This window comes from Polistes fuscatus, unplaced genomic scaffold (genome assembly GCF_010416935.1).
Source record: "Polistes fuscatus isolate 324 unplaced genomic scaffold, CU_Pfus_HIC Scaffold1, whole genome shotgun sequence".
Taxonomy (NCBI): Eukaryota; Metazoa; Arthropoda; class Insecta; order Hymenoptera; family Vespidae; genus Polistes; species Polistes fuscatus.
Genome location: NW_025112997.1, coordinates 14,340,363 through 14,356,276, shown reverse-complemented (window position 1 = coordinate 14,356,276; position 15,914 = coordinate 14,340,363). Strand labels below are relative to the sequence as shown.

Sequence of the window (15,914 nt, the reverse complement as noted above, 5' to 3'; positions counted from 1 at the left end):
TAATCATAATAATAACAACAATAAGAAGAACAATAATAATAATATTAATAAGAGAGACGACGAGAACGGTATCTTCCGTTACGTCGTCCGTACGACAGAAAATTACGACGCTCGTCGTGGCACCGTTTAAAGAGCCGCGTGTGCGCGCGCGCACGCACGCACGCACGCTCGCGCCGAATAGCGCCGAGAAGAGGGGTGCGTTAACGATCTTCAAATCGATTCATTTTACTCTTCTATTCGATCTGTTGTTATTACTGATACTGATCGTCCTCAGCTATCGCATATTTTCATTCCACTAAATCGATCTCGAGCCGATCGAGATCGCGTTGCGTCATGTGGATCATCGGATCGTAACGAAATCGTAATCAATATTAGTGAAATTGTTTAGAAGGAAGGACTTGTTTGTTAGTTCGAAAGATACAAAAATACAAGAAAGGAAACAATTAAAAGAAGAAGAGAAAGAAGAAGGATAAGTGTGGTATAATAAAAAAAGTGCAAGGTCTCGGTGAAGTAGGAAGAGAACAGAGCGCGCAGTGGTAGTGTGTCGTGTGGGGGGGAAGAGGTGCGTCAAACGGAAGGCGGAAGGGCGAGCGAGGTTCGCGCGAAGACTCGAATAAGTTGAGTGTGTTAAGCCGAACGTGAAAGAGAGGGAGAGGTAGATAGATAGATAAAGAAACACAGTACGTTGTCGCGTTAAGTGATCAAAAGAGAAACAGATAGATGATTATATAGAGAGATATATATCCTATATCCTTCTCTATATAATAAAAGAAATAAAATAATTTTTGAAAAGGGAAAATAAAAAGAAGTCAAATTCAGTTCTTCGTAATCGCGTCGCCGACCGGCAGAGTGGAGAGGAAAAAGCTTCGAGCTCGAATAATGTCGACGGGCAAGAGACTGGCGAAGCGCAGTATAATCGGTACGAGGGTGTGCGCGCCCGGTGAGGACGGCAAATATTATAGCGGTGTTATACACGCCGTTAAGACGCCGGCATCGGCGGCGTCCGAGTCTGGTTTGAGTATAACACCGAAGACTCGGTACTCCGTTAGATTTGACTCGGTGCCCGGAGGCCGACCACCGAGTCCAAGTACCGAATATTCCGACCGTGACCTCATAGGACCCGGATTTGGTTCCGTCACCGGCGCACGCCTCGTACCCGGTCAGAAGGTTTACCTAACCTACAACGGTAGGGAGATACAAGCCGAGGTCACTCAACATCGTGAAGACGAGGTTGACGTTATCATTGCACCTAACGGACAGGAGGTGAGTCATTTTCACTTCTCTTTTATATTTCTCATTATCATCAAACCTTTTTTATTCGCAATTATATTTCTATATCTTTATTATCGAACAATTTATAATTTTATTCTGTTCGATTAAATTCTTATCTATTATTTCGTTGTTTATTACCGTTCAACGTACATTTTTTCCTTTGTTAAAATTGCTTTAGATTAGATTTGTTTTGTTTTTAAATAGATAGTAACGATCTTTGGCGAGAATATTTGAAAAGTTTTGTCGTCGAACGCGAGATCGTTCTCGCCGGTTTTCCCGGCGAGTTGACGCGCTTGCGCGCATGCGCGGGTCGCACACCGCAGCGGCGCGGCGCATCGAACGATCCTCTCTTTTTCTTTTTCTCTCTCTCTCTCTCTTTCTTTTTCTTTCTTTAACTATCTTTCATTCGATTCTCTCAGCAGCGGTTTTTCCTTTCGGAGCTTCCAAAGCCACGCTTGAGCAATGACAGGTCGTACGTGCGAGGAGCTCGATCGCTAAACCTTCTCGATGTTTGCTTTCCTTCATCCGATTAAGAACGTGCACGCACACGAGAGGAGAACTCGTTAATCGGGTTAACTCGCGCTTAACGATGCACGGAAGTAACTGTCTTATGTTATATGCATAGTCAGACGAAAAGAAAAAAAAACAAACAGATATGAAAAGAAATCATCAAATGAAATTGGAAGGAAAGAATCCTTTCTTAACCGATCATCGATTTTTTCTTATTACAATTGTTTTTGATGAGGTTTACGCTACGTCATTGAAAAAACCAACACGGATATACCACGGTTGAAAGCTTCAATTTGTTGGTTGTTGTGTCGTTAGATGCAGCTCAACTCTTTCTTTCTCTCTTTCCAAACCGATGTAACTTTCAAATTACACGCTCGTGTACTAGCACGTAATTTCCCTGTTTTTCTTTTTTTCTTTTTTTATCGTTGCATCAAAAGATCGTTCTTTTTTCTAATGATTAATATTTGCTTATTACAAATATAATTTAGACTTGTATATTTTCGTATTAATACCTTTCACATTGTATAATAATTTTTTTCATAATACATAAAAGTAGTTGATTAATATTTTAGAAGATACGCCAAGTATTATGATGAATAAATGTCTACTGTTTGAATACTCAAAATATTTATCATTTAAAAATAAAAATCTTCATATTTAATTATCATCGTATTTTAAGTTAAAAAGTATAAAATAAATTTAAGTATGGATTGAACAGTTTCTATGTTGGGATTTAAACTTTTGAAACACCATCCACGTATAATGCAAAAATAAAAATTTAAATGTCAATCAGTATATTTAATTGTTCGAAAACAACCGATCATCACCAACACTAACATCATCAGCACTATGGTTTAACTCGCGCTCGATCTTGTCACCTTTGTTTCTGGTTCGCACGCGCACAGTATCGCGTTGCATCGAGTTGCATCGTATCTAAGAACTGCGTCCGAACTAAAGACAAAGCATACGCATGCTATCTCTATCTCTCTCTTTCTTCCTCTTTCTATATGTTTCTTTTTCTTTTATGATCTCAGCATAACATTCTCAAAGGCGTTAAAACAGAACCCAAGTGCTTAAGATAACATATACACATTGATCGAGTTATTAAAAGGTACTTAAAAAAAAAAATTTAATAAATTTTAGAATAAAAAGAAAAAGAAAAGAAATCAATTTAATTTCACAGTTGCAAGCAAGATTAGTGTATTATTAAAAATCATGACGAGTAAAGTAGAAGATGATAAATGATTAAAATCTCTAACTCTTCTAAACTGAAAAAATGGATTAAATTGTATCTAAAAATAGAAAACATTTTTGAATAAAATTTAGGTTAAGATTAGGGTAAGATTAGGAAAGATGAGGAGAAAGAAGAAAGAATAATACTAATAAGAAGAAGAAGAAGATGTTGACTGTATATTATCATTTATCTCTTCTCTCTATCTCTTTCTCTCTCACTTACACACTCCCGGGCGTGTGCGTGCCGTTAATCAGAAAATTTAATTTTCGTGACCTCGTTCCTAAAGCGGAGCGACGAGCGTGTGGCCCATTTACGTCGTGCGCATGTGCATGCCGGCCTGTTCCCCGCGGCACTCACGGGAACGACAAGAGTTGAAAGGGGGTAGTGGTGGTGAAGGAGTAGGAGGATGATGGTGGAGGATGATGGAGGAGGCCGGCCGGCTGGGATTTTCTTTCCCTCCTTTTCTTACTAGAAACTCCAATGCTACATCCTAGTGATGTAAGCGCCGTTCGAACCGAAGCGCTTTCGACTTTCGACTTTCCCCTCTTCCTTCTCTTTCTCTCTCTTACTTTTTATCTTACATTCACCTCTCTCTAATGTAAGCTTTGATTTTATATACGTGACCACTACTAACAATAAGTTGCAGTTCAACGGAAGCATTACATTGTTTTTTTTTTTATATGTATCTGTGCATACACGATTCGTTCATAGGTCAAATGAAATTAATTCAACTTTTAGAATTTGGACTAATTTTATTATCAATCAAACTTCCCTTTTCTTTTTTCTCTTTCTATCTTATATTCACTTTTCTTTAATGTAAACTCCGATTCTTTTATATATGAGTACCTATACAAGATGCAGTTCAATGAAACTATCTTAATTTTTCTTATATCTGTTTACGAGCCAAAACAATTAACTTAACTTCTTTTTATGAATTTTATTATTAAAGCACTTGATCAATATTTAATATTTTGTATTTAATATAAATTTTCTAATAATTAGGCTCTTAACATTGTAAATGAGAAAAATGTGTATGATCGATCAATAACAAATGATACAAAAATTTGTTCTACTTTTTATCGTGGAGTTCATTGATTTGACAAATGTGTGACTCATATGTCGGTCTTATTTTAAGTTTATTATCATTTTGTTTTCTTTCCATTCTTTTTCTTTTTCTTTGGTTTGAACAGATGTACAGGATTAGACTTATTTGGATTCGTTTAGGTTTTTTAGATTTCTCTCTCTATATGATATTAGGAATAAATTATTTATTCTTTCTCAAGACTTGTTACAGCCTAATTTTTGTTTAGATTTTAAGACTATAAGTCTAAAAACTTTAGATACACTTAACATTTAGATAATATCGTTCGATATTAAAAAAATTTAAAACATTGATTTCAATGGTTGCAATAGTTTAGAATTTGGAAGGGAAAAGTATCTTTTGTTGAATTTTTACTCGTTTTCAAATAGAAAGAAAATATTTATGTAAAATATTCAATTTTAGATTGTTCAATTTCTCCAATCAATTTGAATCCTTATCATTCGAAGAATATTATAATATATTTGTGTTTAAGAATTATTCACAATAACATAGAATCATAAAGTAATCTTAAACAATTCGAGAATATTGCAACATGTTGCTAGCCAAATCCAATATTGATGAAGAAATAGTCACATACGATAGCCGTTTATTAATAAAAATATTTATAAATATTCCCGAAAGAAGAAGGAACACAAGAAAATACATTCGACAGATTTACAATTATTTGTAATAGCGAGGATTAGAAAAGAAGCATTATAAGGGTTTGGATTTTTTGTGGGAAAAGTACGTCGTTCGATTGGAAACTAATACGAATCGAATTTACTCGCGGTTCTTTTCAGAGGGAATTTTTTTCTTTATGCACATCTACACACTTATACACACAAACATATATATATATATATATATATATATATATATATACATACATATTTATATTAAAAATTTTTTGCCAGTAATTTTTGATAAAGGAAGGTAGACTTTGGCACGTTCGGCGGCGTTTGGTAAATGCAACGTGTGCAAGTATCACGTAAAACGTGAAGAGGAATAAAGTAAGAGCGTGTAGCGTGTAGCGTGTTGCGTGTTGCGCTTGGTCAGGCGTGGCAAGGAAATATATCCACGTTTTGCTCCCGATACCGCTACGTGGGCGCGGCTAGATTTGTAAAGGATAGAAGCGTACCGTAATACACGCCACCGAGTATAACCACGTAAGGAACGCATCCAACGAGTCACATTTTCAACGCCATTTTTATCCCCCATTTTGTTGTACTTTTATCATTTTTCCCCACGTTTTCTCTTTTTATTTTATTATTTATTTAAATCGTTTGTCTCAATTATTTGTTAACGATTGTTTGTTTAACGTTGACACAACGTTTGCAAATTTTTTCCCTTTACTTTATCATTCCTCCCCTACACTTTTTTCTTCTTTCTTTTTTTAATTTTCATATTTATTATTTACTGAATTATTTATTTAATTATTTATGGTGATATTATAAGTGCCAATTTGATAAAAAATAAAAAAGAAAAGTATTATACGTTCTTTGTTATCAACGATTTATTATAATACATAAAAAGAAAGAAAATATCTAGTAGCTTTTATGTATTGTGTATATATAGTCTGCAAGGTCGGGAAGCCTTCGATTATAAACGGTATCCGCGTTATTGGATAAAGATTGAAAATAGATGACCATAGAAATAATAAATGTATTAGTACGAATAATCGTTCGAAATGTTGACATTTTTTTATTCCCTAATTATTTCAATGAAATTTGTTATAATTTTACAAGAAATTGTTTATCTCAGTCTTCTTATAATATTAAAAATAAAATAATTGTATAATATGTATTGTATAATATATATGTATAAATATTTAATAATTACATTAATATTTAATATTATTAATACAAAAAATATTATACTTTGATCATCGAATTATTATAAATTACCTTTTGTATACATAGTTGCATTTATGCGGATATTAAATCCATACATATGTGAGTATGTGTTAATAATTAGAAAGAGAGATGGAATAAGTGAACAAAATCGTTGATCTAAGGGGAATGGAAAGGCGATTTCGTTCGATATTGGAATCGAGCAAATTCCAAGGATTAAAAAAGATAAGTGAACAGATAAATCGAGATCAAGAAAGACAGAGTCAGACGGACAGAGAGTGAGCAAAAAAAGAGAAAGAGGGAGAGAGAGAGAAGGGGGAAGGGATAAAGATAGAGAGAGGGTGGCTGGAAACACGACGGTACAGGAGCTACAGGTGAGAGCCCCAAGTCCAAGTGGAACACGCGTTAACGCAATATCTTTCCTACCTCCGTTAGATAGCTCAGGCGTGACCACGTTTATATTTCGTGGAAAATTAACGCATAGTAAAGCCGGTGAATAGAGAGAGAGAAAAAAAAAAGAAAGAAAAAAATATGAACTGGATAATTACCACTACGCACAACTATGTCCGGTTTCGATGTGAAACATATTAGTATAGTTATCATTTTATTTTCGTTGCTTAACTGGCACGTGTAATTAAAAATCGTATAATTTATTTTTGGTAATTTATATTATTTCAATATATAAATATTAAATCTTTTTATAAGTGAGAGATATGAAATAGGAACCGATTTATAATAGATCAAATTAGTATGAATTAAAAAAGAAAGGATAGGGGTGAGGGGGGTGTTAAACCGACGATATTTATCAATGTACAAGTTGGTGACCATGAAATCATTGAAGATAAAGAAAAGAAAAGAGTAAGGGAAAGAAAGATAAGATCGATTAATTGATAACGATGTATAATTATACATTCACAATGAGTATTTTATTGTGCAGTCAACAACAATTTTATTATAAGAGGATAAGAAATTACAAGAGATGACAAAGAATATAATATTTATCTGAGGAAATTTATATTTTCTCTTTCCAGCAATGATAAATCGTGGTAGAAAGAGAGAAAAAAATTAAACAACAATAAAAACAACAACAAAAAAAAGAAGAAGAAAGGGGAGGAAAAAAGTAAAGGAAGTAAAAAGAGTATGAGAAAAAAAAAGATATCGTTTAAACCGACATCGACGCGGGTTTCGTACGTCCTCTCTATGTACGGTCGCCACGGAAATATCCGGGCCGGCAGGCGCATTCGAAATAATGGCCGCGTTTAACGGTGTCACTGGTCACCACAGTACAGTACGAGTGCGAGCCGATTGAGCAAGAAAGACGCGCACTTCGTACGCGCGGATCCAAAGATAGAAACCCCGGCGACCGGCTGACCGAACTTAACCGGCACCAACAAACTTTGCATCTCTTTATTCTCATACTCTTTAATTCATTTTCATTTTAATCTTCATCTTCGTCTACGTCTTTAGCTTCATCCTTCATCTTCATCTCCATCTTCATTTTTATTTTCATCCACTTAATCGTCTTCGTCATCTTCTTCTTCTTCTTCTTCTTCTTCTTCTTCCTTATTATACGTTCATGGAAACATGTGTAGTATATTTGTGTTCCGAGTATGGAGGGATTAATTGGGTTTGTTCAACTATGAGTGATTTAACACGAAATGGAACGAGGGCAGTAAACAATTGAGAAACTATAGTCCAGTGAAACAGACAAAAATTGTTTTCCGACAATTTCTCACTAATGTTGCGTTACAAGTTTGTTTATTTATTTATTTGTTATCTGTGAGTGCTTGCTTGCTTGTATGTGTGCGTACATGTGTGTGTATTTATTGCACGCGCGAGTACTATTTGATCGACCCCAACTTTATCTTCTAATGTAAGATACTTACGCTTCCGGTAAATTGCGTTCATCTTATCACTTTAAAATGACTTCTTAAGCTTGTTCTCTCTCTCTCTTTCTCTTTCGTTTTATCTTATTTTTCAATATTTCTTTTCTTTGTTCCTTGCGTTCATATCATTATCAAGTTTATTCGATCGATGTTTTAATTGTTTGTTTGTTTTTTCAAAACTTCGTTCGTTCCTTGTATTATTTGTTTCCCTCGAAATTTTCATCGAAATTTTTGATCTGTGGAATGCCGAGTTCTTCCAATTCGCGTGTCGTGCGCCATCATGGCCGACATTCGGTCGACTCTAGCATCTGCGATCAATGGCGCGTTGATGTTCGTCTAACGCGTCGACAGGTGGTCGGATTCACTCTTCAGAATTCAAGGTTACCACGAATACGTTTCCATCTCTCTCTCTCTCTCTCTCTCTCTTATCTCTCAGTGTTGAGAAATTTCCTTGTTATTTGGATACTTGCTTCATATTCTTACTGCCTATACGATCTTTTCCGCCATATTTATTTCCACATTTCATCTTCATATTTAAATATAAGAATTTAATTAATTGATACATAAAGAAATTTAAATAATAATTAATACAAAAAATAGATAAATATTTTTAAAAATTGATTTCTAGAAGAAATTTCGTTGCTTGATGTCATACTTACATAGCCGACATGTTTCTTTCATCATATTTAATTCCACATTATCAATCATTACAATCGGTAAATATTCACAAATTATTATAATTCATAAAAATGATTGATATATATGATATTTACCTAACTTTGAATTTTATTTTCTCAATTGTAAATACTTTTTTCGAATGATTAGAAAAAAACAAAAATAAAAATATAAAAAAAAATAAAAATCTGTTACGTTTTGATACAGTAAAGTTCTTTCCCTGGTTGTATTCGTTCGCGCGATACTACATCGTAAGAAAGAGAGAGGAGAGAGAGAGAGAGAGAGAGAGAGAGAGAGAGAGAGAGCAGCGTTCCTCAGTCTAGCACATGCATACACGTGTGTAGTATAGGGAAGCGAAATTACGCAACGATGCGCGTCCGTATGGGTTTGAGGGGCGCATGCGCCCGCGTAGGTTGTTTTAAAATAGTGTTCGGAGAGATCGGATCTAAGCGCGGAGCGTGCTGCTGCACCGGATTATGTCATATGTACTCTCGTACCACTTTGCCGGTAAATAGGTTACGCAAGATGGATCGCGGATGGCCACTCTGAGCGCAGCGTTAACGCATCATGGCTGACTATATTCTATCATACTATTTGTTCCTTATGATGTTTACATGCTGTTGTTGCTGCTGCTAGTGCTGTTGCTGTTGTACGTTTCTTTACTACGAACTAATACCGTTTCTTATCCGATGCGAGTAAGTTGTCCTAATCGTATTTGTATATTTTTTTGTTTTGGTTATTTATGAAATACATTCCTCCCCTTTTAGGAGCGAGTTTATAACTTAAAATATAAATATTCTCTCAACGAGTCGTGAAATTGAAATATTTAAAGTGAAAATATTTGTCATGGACGATCGTTTGTAAAATATAATTTTTGTAAGGTTTGAACAATTGTTATTATAGTATTTAGAATGAAAGTGGTACTTTGTATTTTGTTGATTAGTAAAAATCCTACTATTCAAAGGATCTAGCAATAAGAATGAAACTTAATGGGAAAGGTATTTTCACGTAACAACAGTATACACCAAATAAGATTGTTGAAAAAGAAAAAGAAAGAGAAATAAAATATCCCATACCTTCTTCAGAATAATACTTTCTAACTTAAAAATAAGATACTTTCTTCAATATCAAATTGAACCATGTTTCAGCTAAACCCAGTGAAATAAACTAGAGGAATTCCAAACAACGACAAACCTTTTTTAAAACTTAATTTCTCAAAATTAAAAATGTCTCTTTATATCCAAATTTCTTTTTTATTATTTTTCAAATCCGATACAACAATAACTAAAATAACAATAATATTCTCAACAGGTCTCATAAAACCAAACCCTATAAATTTTGTTAACAAAACGTCCAATATATCATCGACTTACTGACTTATCATAGAAAAGATGAAACTTTCTATTGGTCCGAATTTCTTAAATCAATCGAGATGACAATTTATCGAAGAAGTAATATAACCCCATAGAATTCAAGGCGGTACATTTAAATCTAAAAAAAATTAAAAGGGATTTGCTATCGAGGAACAACGTCATAAAGCCACGGGAGCATTACGCTGTCAGGGTTACGACAGGTAGTTCTCCTTTCTCCTGGCAAAGTGCAGGCTTGAATTCGGGTTTGGAAACAACATGGCGATCGGTTACGCAGGACGAACTGGGCACGCTAACTTTGCTATCCTTTGCTGATATTATTACGTATGTAAAAGTGCATACGTGTACACGTACACACGTGCATATATATGTCATGCCAACTTAAGTACTTACGTATTACACCGTACCGTACCGTATCGTACCGTACTGTACCGTATGTAAGTATTTACGTGTAGTTGTCTACGATGCAAGACGACAACGAGTTGTTCGTTCGTTTCTTGCTGGTTGCTACCTAGCTTCGCCTACACGTCCTTCGCTCCACCAACCACTTTGTTGCACCTTCGAATTGGTTTACCGCGATCATGCCTGTGTTGCAATGATTAACTCTCCGTTGTGCGCCCGCGCGCATTCGCGATCGTGCTCTTTCGCCTACGATCACCTTGGATATTGAAATGATATTGAAACGAGATGGAATAGGATGCATGTATATGTACGTATGCTATGGGTGTGTATGTATGGGTATACGTGTTTGACTGTGTACCGTTGGTCTGTCATGTTGCTTATCGTTCCTTTCTAAGCCTTCAGGGAGACAAGAAATTTCTTGGACTTTTTTTCTCTTTATTTTCTGGAGAAGGTAATTGTGTTAGAAGGAGTTGAGTCCAGACGATCTAAGATTTTAAGGATTAGTATCATAAATTAGAGAATTAGCCAGTTTAGGAATCAATGATTGCAAGGGATTTAATTTATGCTTAGTAATGGTGGAATTTATTTCTTGTCTTTTATGGTAATCCTTATTGAATATAAAGTTATACAGAAGTTACATAAAAATGATATAAAATTTATTTAACATGTTATGAATTCTATTATTTTATTATATCGTCATTTATTACGAAATTATATATGATCTCATAAGAAAATTCTTATAATATTATACAACTCTTAAAATAACAATTATCTTTATATAATTCATCGTATTACTATAAATATACCTTCAATATAAAAAAATCTTTATTTTTGTGTATTAAATACGATATTCCAAAATATATACTCTGACAATGAAAATATATGCAATTTAAATTACTTTGATGTTTCTTTAATCGATAATTTACTTATTGTTCTCACATTTGAAATTAAAGTATTATGATACATTAGTACTTAAATTTCTCTATTTCATACATTATCCTAATAATCTTTCCAAGAATTTTAATCTTAACAAAGAGGGAGACAGAGAGAAAGAAAGAGAGAAATAAAGGAATAGAGAAATAGAAATAGATATTCGACTAGAGAGAGAGAGAGATAGAGAAAGGGAGAGATAAAAAGAGAAAGAGAGAGAGACAGTAACAAAGAGAAACGAGAGAAACGATACCGTATGCATTGCGTACGCAGCCAAGGTCGCGAGCGTAATCGAGAGCGCGGAATTAGGTCCGTGCACACCTCTCTATGCGAACGCTTTCGAGCTCGAAACATGTCTCACCGTGGCACACGAGTGTCTGATTGTGAGTTCCTTTCGCGATAACGAAATCTCACGTCCTCTCTTTTTCATCGAGAACGTGCGTTTTTCTATATAATACCTTCAATTCGAAGGCTTGATTTTTTTTTTTTTATTCTCTCTTTTAATATTATCTCTATATCTTTTTATCTATCTTTTAAAATTTATTTTTATTCGGAAAAATAATTATTTTCACATTTATCTCTCTCTCTCTCTCTCTCTCTGTTCGATATTTCTTTATTTCTTTTTTTTCTTTTTGCTTCAGAAAATTTTTTTTCTTTTCATTATTTTTCTCGATTAATTCCCATTTTCATTTATCAAACCTTTATTATTTCTTATTTACTTTTTCATGTTGAAAATTTTTCATTTTTCATTCTCTTATTATATCTTATTTGTGAATTTAATTACTGAAACGTTACATATAATATTATTGCAATTGCGATATAAGAAAGAACATTCTATTCTAGGATAAATTTAAAGTGCTCATAAACGAAAAGAGGAAATTAAGTATAGTAAATACGTCAGTTTAATCGAACTTTTCGACACATTCAGGAGGCACTCGTTAATGGTTCTCTTTTATCTTTCTTCTTCTCTCTTATATATTCTTTCTCATCTTTAATTTTTATTTTTTTCTTCCTCTTCTTCTTTAGCTTTGTTTTCTTCTCATCGTTTTCATTTCATTTGTGATTTTCGATAATGGATTTTTAATGGGTATCAACGCCCCACCCGTTATCTCGATCATACATGTTTTTTCATTTTCTTTTCTTTTTTACTTACATTCTTCTTATCTTATCGAAAAGAAAATATTCGAAAAAAGAAAGTAGAAGAAAGTTGTTTCATAGCTTTTAGATAATTATGTATCACATATTTAATATATCACGGTTTTCTCATATTTTATCACTTGTCGACCACATACGGGGTCGTTACTAATACTTTAAGAAACCTTGCTTTATATAATAGTCATATGTGTATGTTATATAAAAATATAGGTTAAGTCAAAAATTTTTAGAAAATTTTAATAAATAATTATATTTTTTTTTTATTTAGGATATTTTAATTTCTCCTTTTTTGTTCAATATCTTTTTTATTCGGGTAATTTTCAGTTCATTCTTTCTCCCCCTTAAACCCATAAAAGGGAAACTAATAAAGACGTTTCATTCTTTCTCTGAATTCCTCTTTTTATTTGGAAAATTTTTATTTCTATTCTTCTTTAAATTGATTCTCTTTCAGAGAATTTTTCTTTTTCTCTTTTCCTAAAATATTTTTTTATTTACAATATTTCTTTCTTTTTTTCTTTCAAATATTTCTTTTTCCAGGCAATTTTCTCTTTTTCTCATTCTCTGAATTATATTTTTCTTTAATTTTCATTTATTTCATTCTCCAAATACTTACTTAATAACTCATTTAAAAATGTTTATCTTACCCTGTGGTATATATTATGATATATAAATAAAAATTGTATCTATAGCATAGATCAGTGGTTTTCAAACTATGTTTCACGGAATCCTAGGATTCCACGCGACCTTCCCAAAGATTCCCCAAATTCTTGTTACATTGTATTAATATCTCTAGTAGTGTTTAAAAAATTCATATATATATTTAATTGTTATTTTTTTACAAGAAATGGTTTCTTAAAATATTTTTACACTAATAAGAATTTTGTGAAATGCAAAAGAATTTGAAGACCACTGATTACAGATAAAATATAAATAACATCAAATAATATACTATATGCATCGAATATATGTATATACATTAATATGTATTAGTAGGATTCTTTCGAGGTTTTCGTTATCCGTGTTTTTCAAGGCACGTCACGATGCTTCCGTGAATACACCAATGAAAGTGGGACGATGGAACTCGACGGATACGTGCCTTTTTTTTTTATGGAAGCGTGTTACATCTTCATAGTTAATCCTTCTTCTTTTTCTTTTTCGTCTTCATATCAGAAGAATCACTGTTCCCGATTCTTATGTTTGTACTTACACGCATACGCTTTCGATCTTTGCATAATACAATACTTATCTAATCTCATTAGCAGGCAATGTTTTCTTTTCAATCTAAAGTTATTAGGGATTCATTAAAATTCAATTAAATACGCATTACTTTTCTTTCTCCGCGCTTTTTACGATTTAGTTTCAATCCTCTACAATTTATTTGCTTCTAAATCCTCACAAAACACGGATATAGATATTTAAAAAAAAAAGAAAAGAAAACACACAATTAAATAGAATGCATTGTTCATGCGAGTATTCTATTTTTTTTTTAATTATTTCTAAGAATAAACCATAGATAATCTTAATTTTTTCTTTTTTTTTTTTTTTCATTAGAATTTTACTTGTAATTAATATATTATACTCGTGCTAAATGTTTTGCACATATATCTAAATACGTGCATGGGATAATATTTAATTAAATATTTAATTTCAGTTTAATTTAATTTAATTTTAAATTCCTTTTTCTTCATTTCTCTATTTCTTATTTTATAATTTTTTATAAAATTAAATGCATAGAATATAGTATTAGATTAAATGTATATATATACTTGTATACTTATCTTATATACATAATATGTAAATGTTGGTATTGACTGACAATACATTTTGTTTGTTTTTTTTTTTTTTAATATTATTTATTTTCATTACACTGAATTTTCACACAAATCATGCATCTCTCCTCATCTCCCTCTTCCCCACCGTCGCTTTTCTACTATAATGAAAATGTCAACTATAAATTTCAAATAAATTCTTGTCCATATTATTTTTGTATTTTATTTACCCACAAATTATACGTAAAAATATAAACGCACGCACATAATATTATACCCGTAAATATAAAAACGGTAATAATTCTTTTTCATTAAATTTGTTGTGCGTATTTAAAGTTTTTATTAGATCGAATATAACAAAACAAAACAAAACAAAATAAAAATCCTATTACTTTTTCTCTCTTCGACTTTTCGTTGTAATTAACATTTATAAGAAATTAACGTAACCTCCCTCCCTTCCTCTCCTTATACACACACACTTATATCATAAACATACATACATTGGAATAAAGATAAATATCAGCTTGCGGTTATACTCGACGATTATCATTTTCAAGCATATCTCGAAACCGTAAGCAAGTTGGTAAAAGCAAGATCATGATTTTCAAACGTGGACTTTCGAGGCTTGCTTATTCGTTGTGTTGCACCATTGCAAAACGAAAGGCGCGTGCCAGTCTTTGGTAGACGCGAACACCCGGAACACCGATCTCGTCCTCGCCCTTCTTCTTATTCTTCTTCTTATTATTTTTTGTATCTTTCATCTCATGGTTGTTATGGTCGTCGTTATCTTCTTCATCGTTGACGTCGTTCTACACGAATTCCATCATGCGCGCAACACAATTTTCACTGGTGCTGACTCGACTTATATATACAATAACTATGTATTTATATAAATTTATTTTTATATATTATATTATACGTACATCTGAGCACATTCATATCAAGAAATTATACGTGAAGTGTATGCGCGCACGCGTGTATGTGTGTGTGTGTACACACACAATATATCGCAATATGCAAACAAACAAGACTATTTTGTAGTCTTATAACATCGACAATCTTTTATCTATATATTTTATATTATATATTAGTAATATGTGTGTATATATATATACAATACTAAATTCTTTATTGTATACATTTTCGTTTATTTAGTTAACGTTAGAGAACCTTTTAAAATGGCTCTTTACGATAATTTCGTAAATATGGTAACTTTGTGATAGTATCGATAGGTTTCATGCATCGACCTTTAGCTTAATTAAATATTTTTTAGGGTAATATTTTATATAAGATTTTACAATTATATTACATTTTTTGTCAACTTTACTTTTTATTTAATTTAATATGTATTGTTATACTGATTGCTAATTATTGGTACAGTGTGTTTTAACGAGTTTAACATCTAAAGCTTTATTTATAACAAGTGAATTAAATTATTAATATACATCGAATATTAAACAATTTTGATCTAATATTTTATTAGATGAAAATTTGTAATTCGCAGTCATCACTAATCAGTAACGTTAAAACAAATATATTTTAGTTTAAACAATCCAAGATATTAGTAGAGTATAGAACTGTATTATATTTACCTTAATTGATTGATAATTAATCGAAGTAAATGTATATTGTAATCTAAAAACACAAAGTATAAGGTCGATGTATTGTTTTCCTCGAAATCCACCGTTCGATTGGCTCATTGTCATTTATGAAAGTCGATCAAAATTCTTTTATTTATTTTTGTTTATAGACTTTCTAAAGATTACACATATATATATAT

General features: G+C 32.4%; 1 protein-coding gene across 6 annotated transcripts in view; it reads left to right on the top strand.

The window, feature by feature from the left end:
• LOC122516057 (zinc finger protein 395) overlaps window positions 1-15,914 on the top strand; it is a 94,446-nt gene that overhangs the window by 1,363 nt on the left and 77,169 nt on the right. The window contains exons 1-2 of one of the 6 annotated variants that reach the window (XM_043633627.1): window positions 6-195; window positions 389-1,263. In XM_043633627.1, coding sequence (XP_043489562.1) covers window positions 880-1,263 — 384 coding nt within the window. In that variant the 5' untranslated portion in view covers window positions 6-195; window positions 389-879. The other 5 variants (XM_043633599.1, XM_043633618.1, XM_043633609.1 and 2 more) reach the window with 5 other exon arrangements.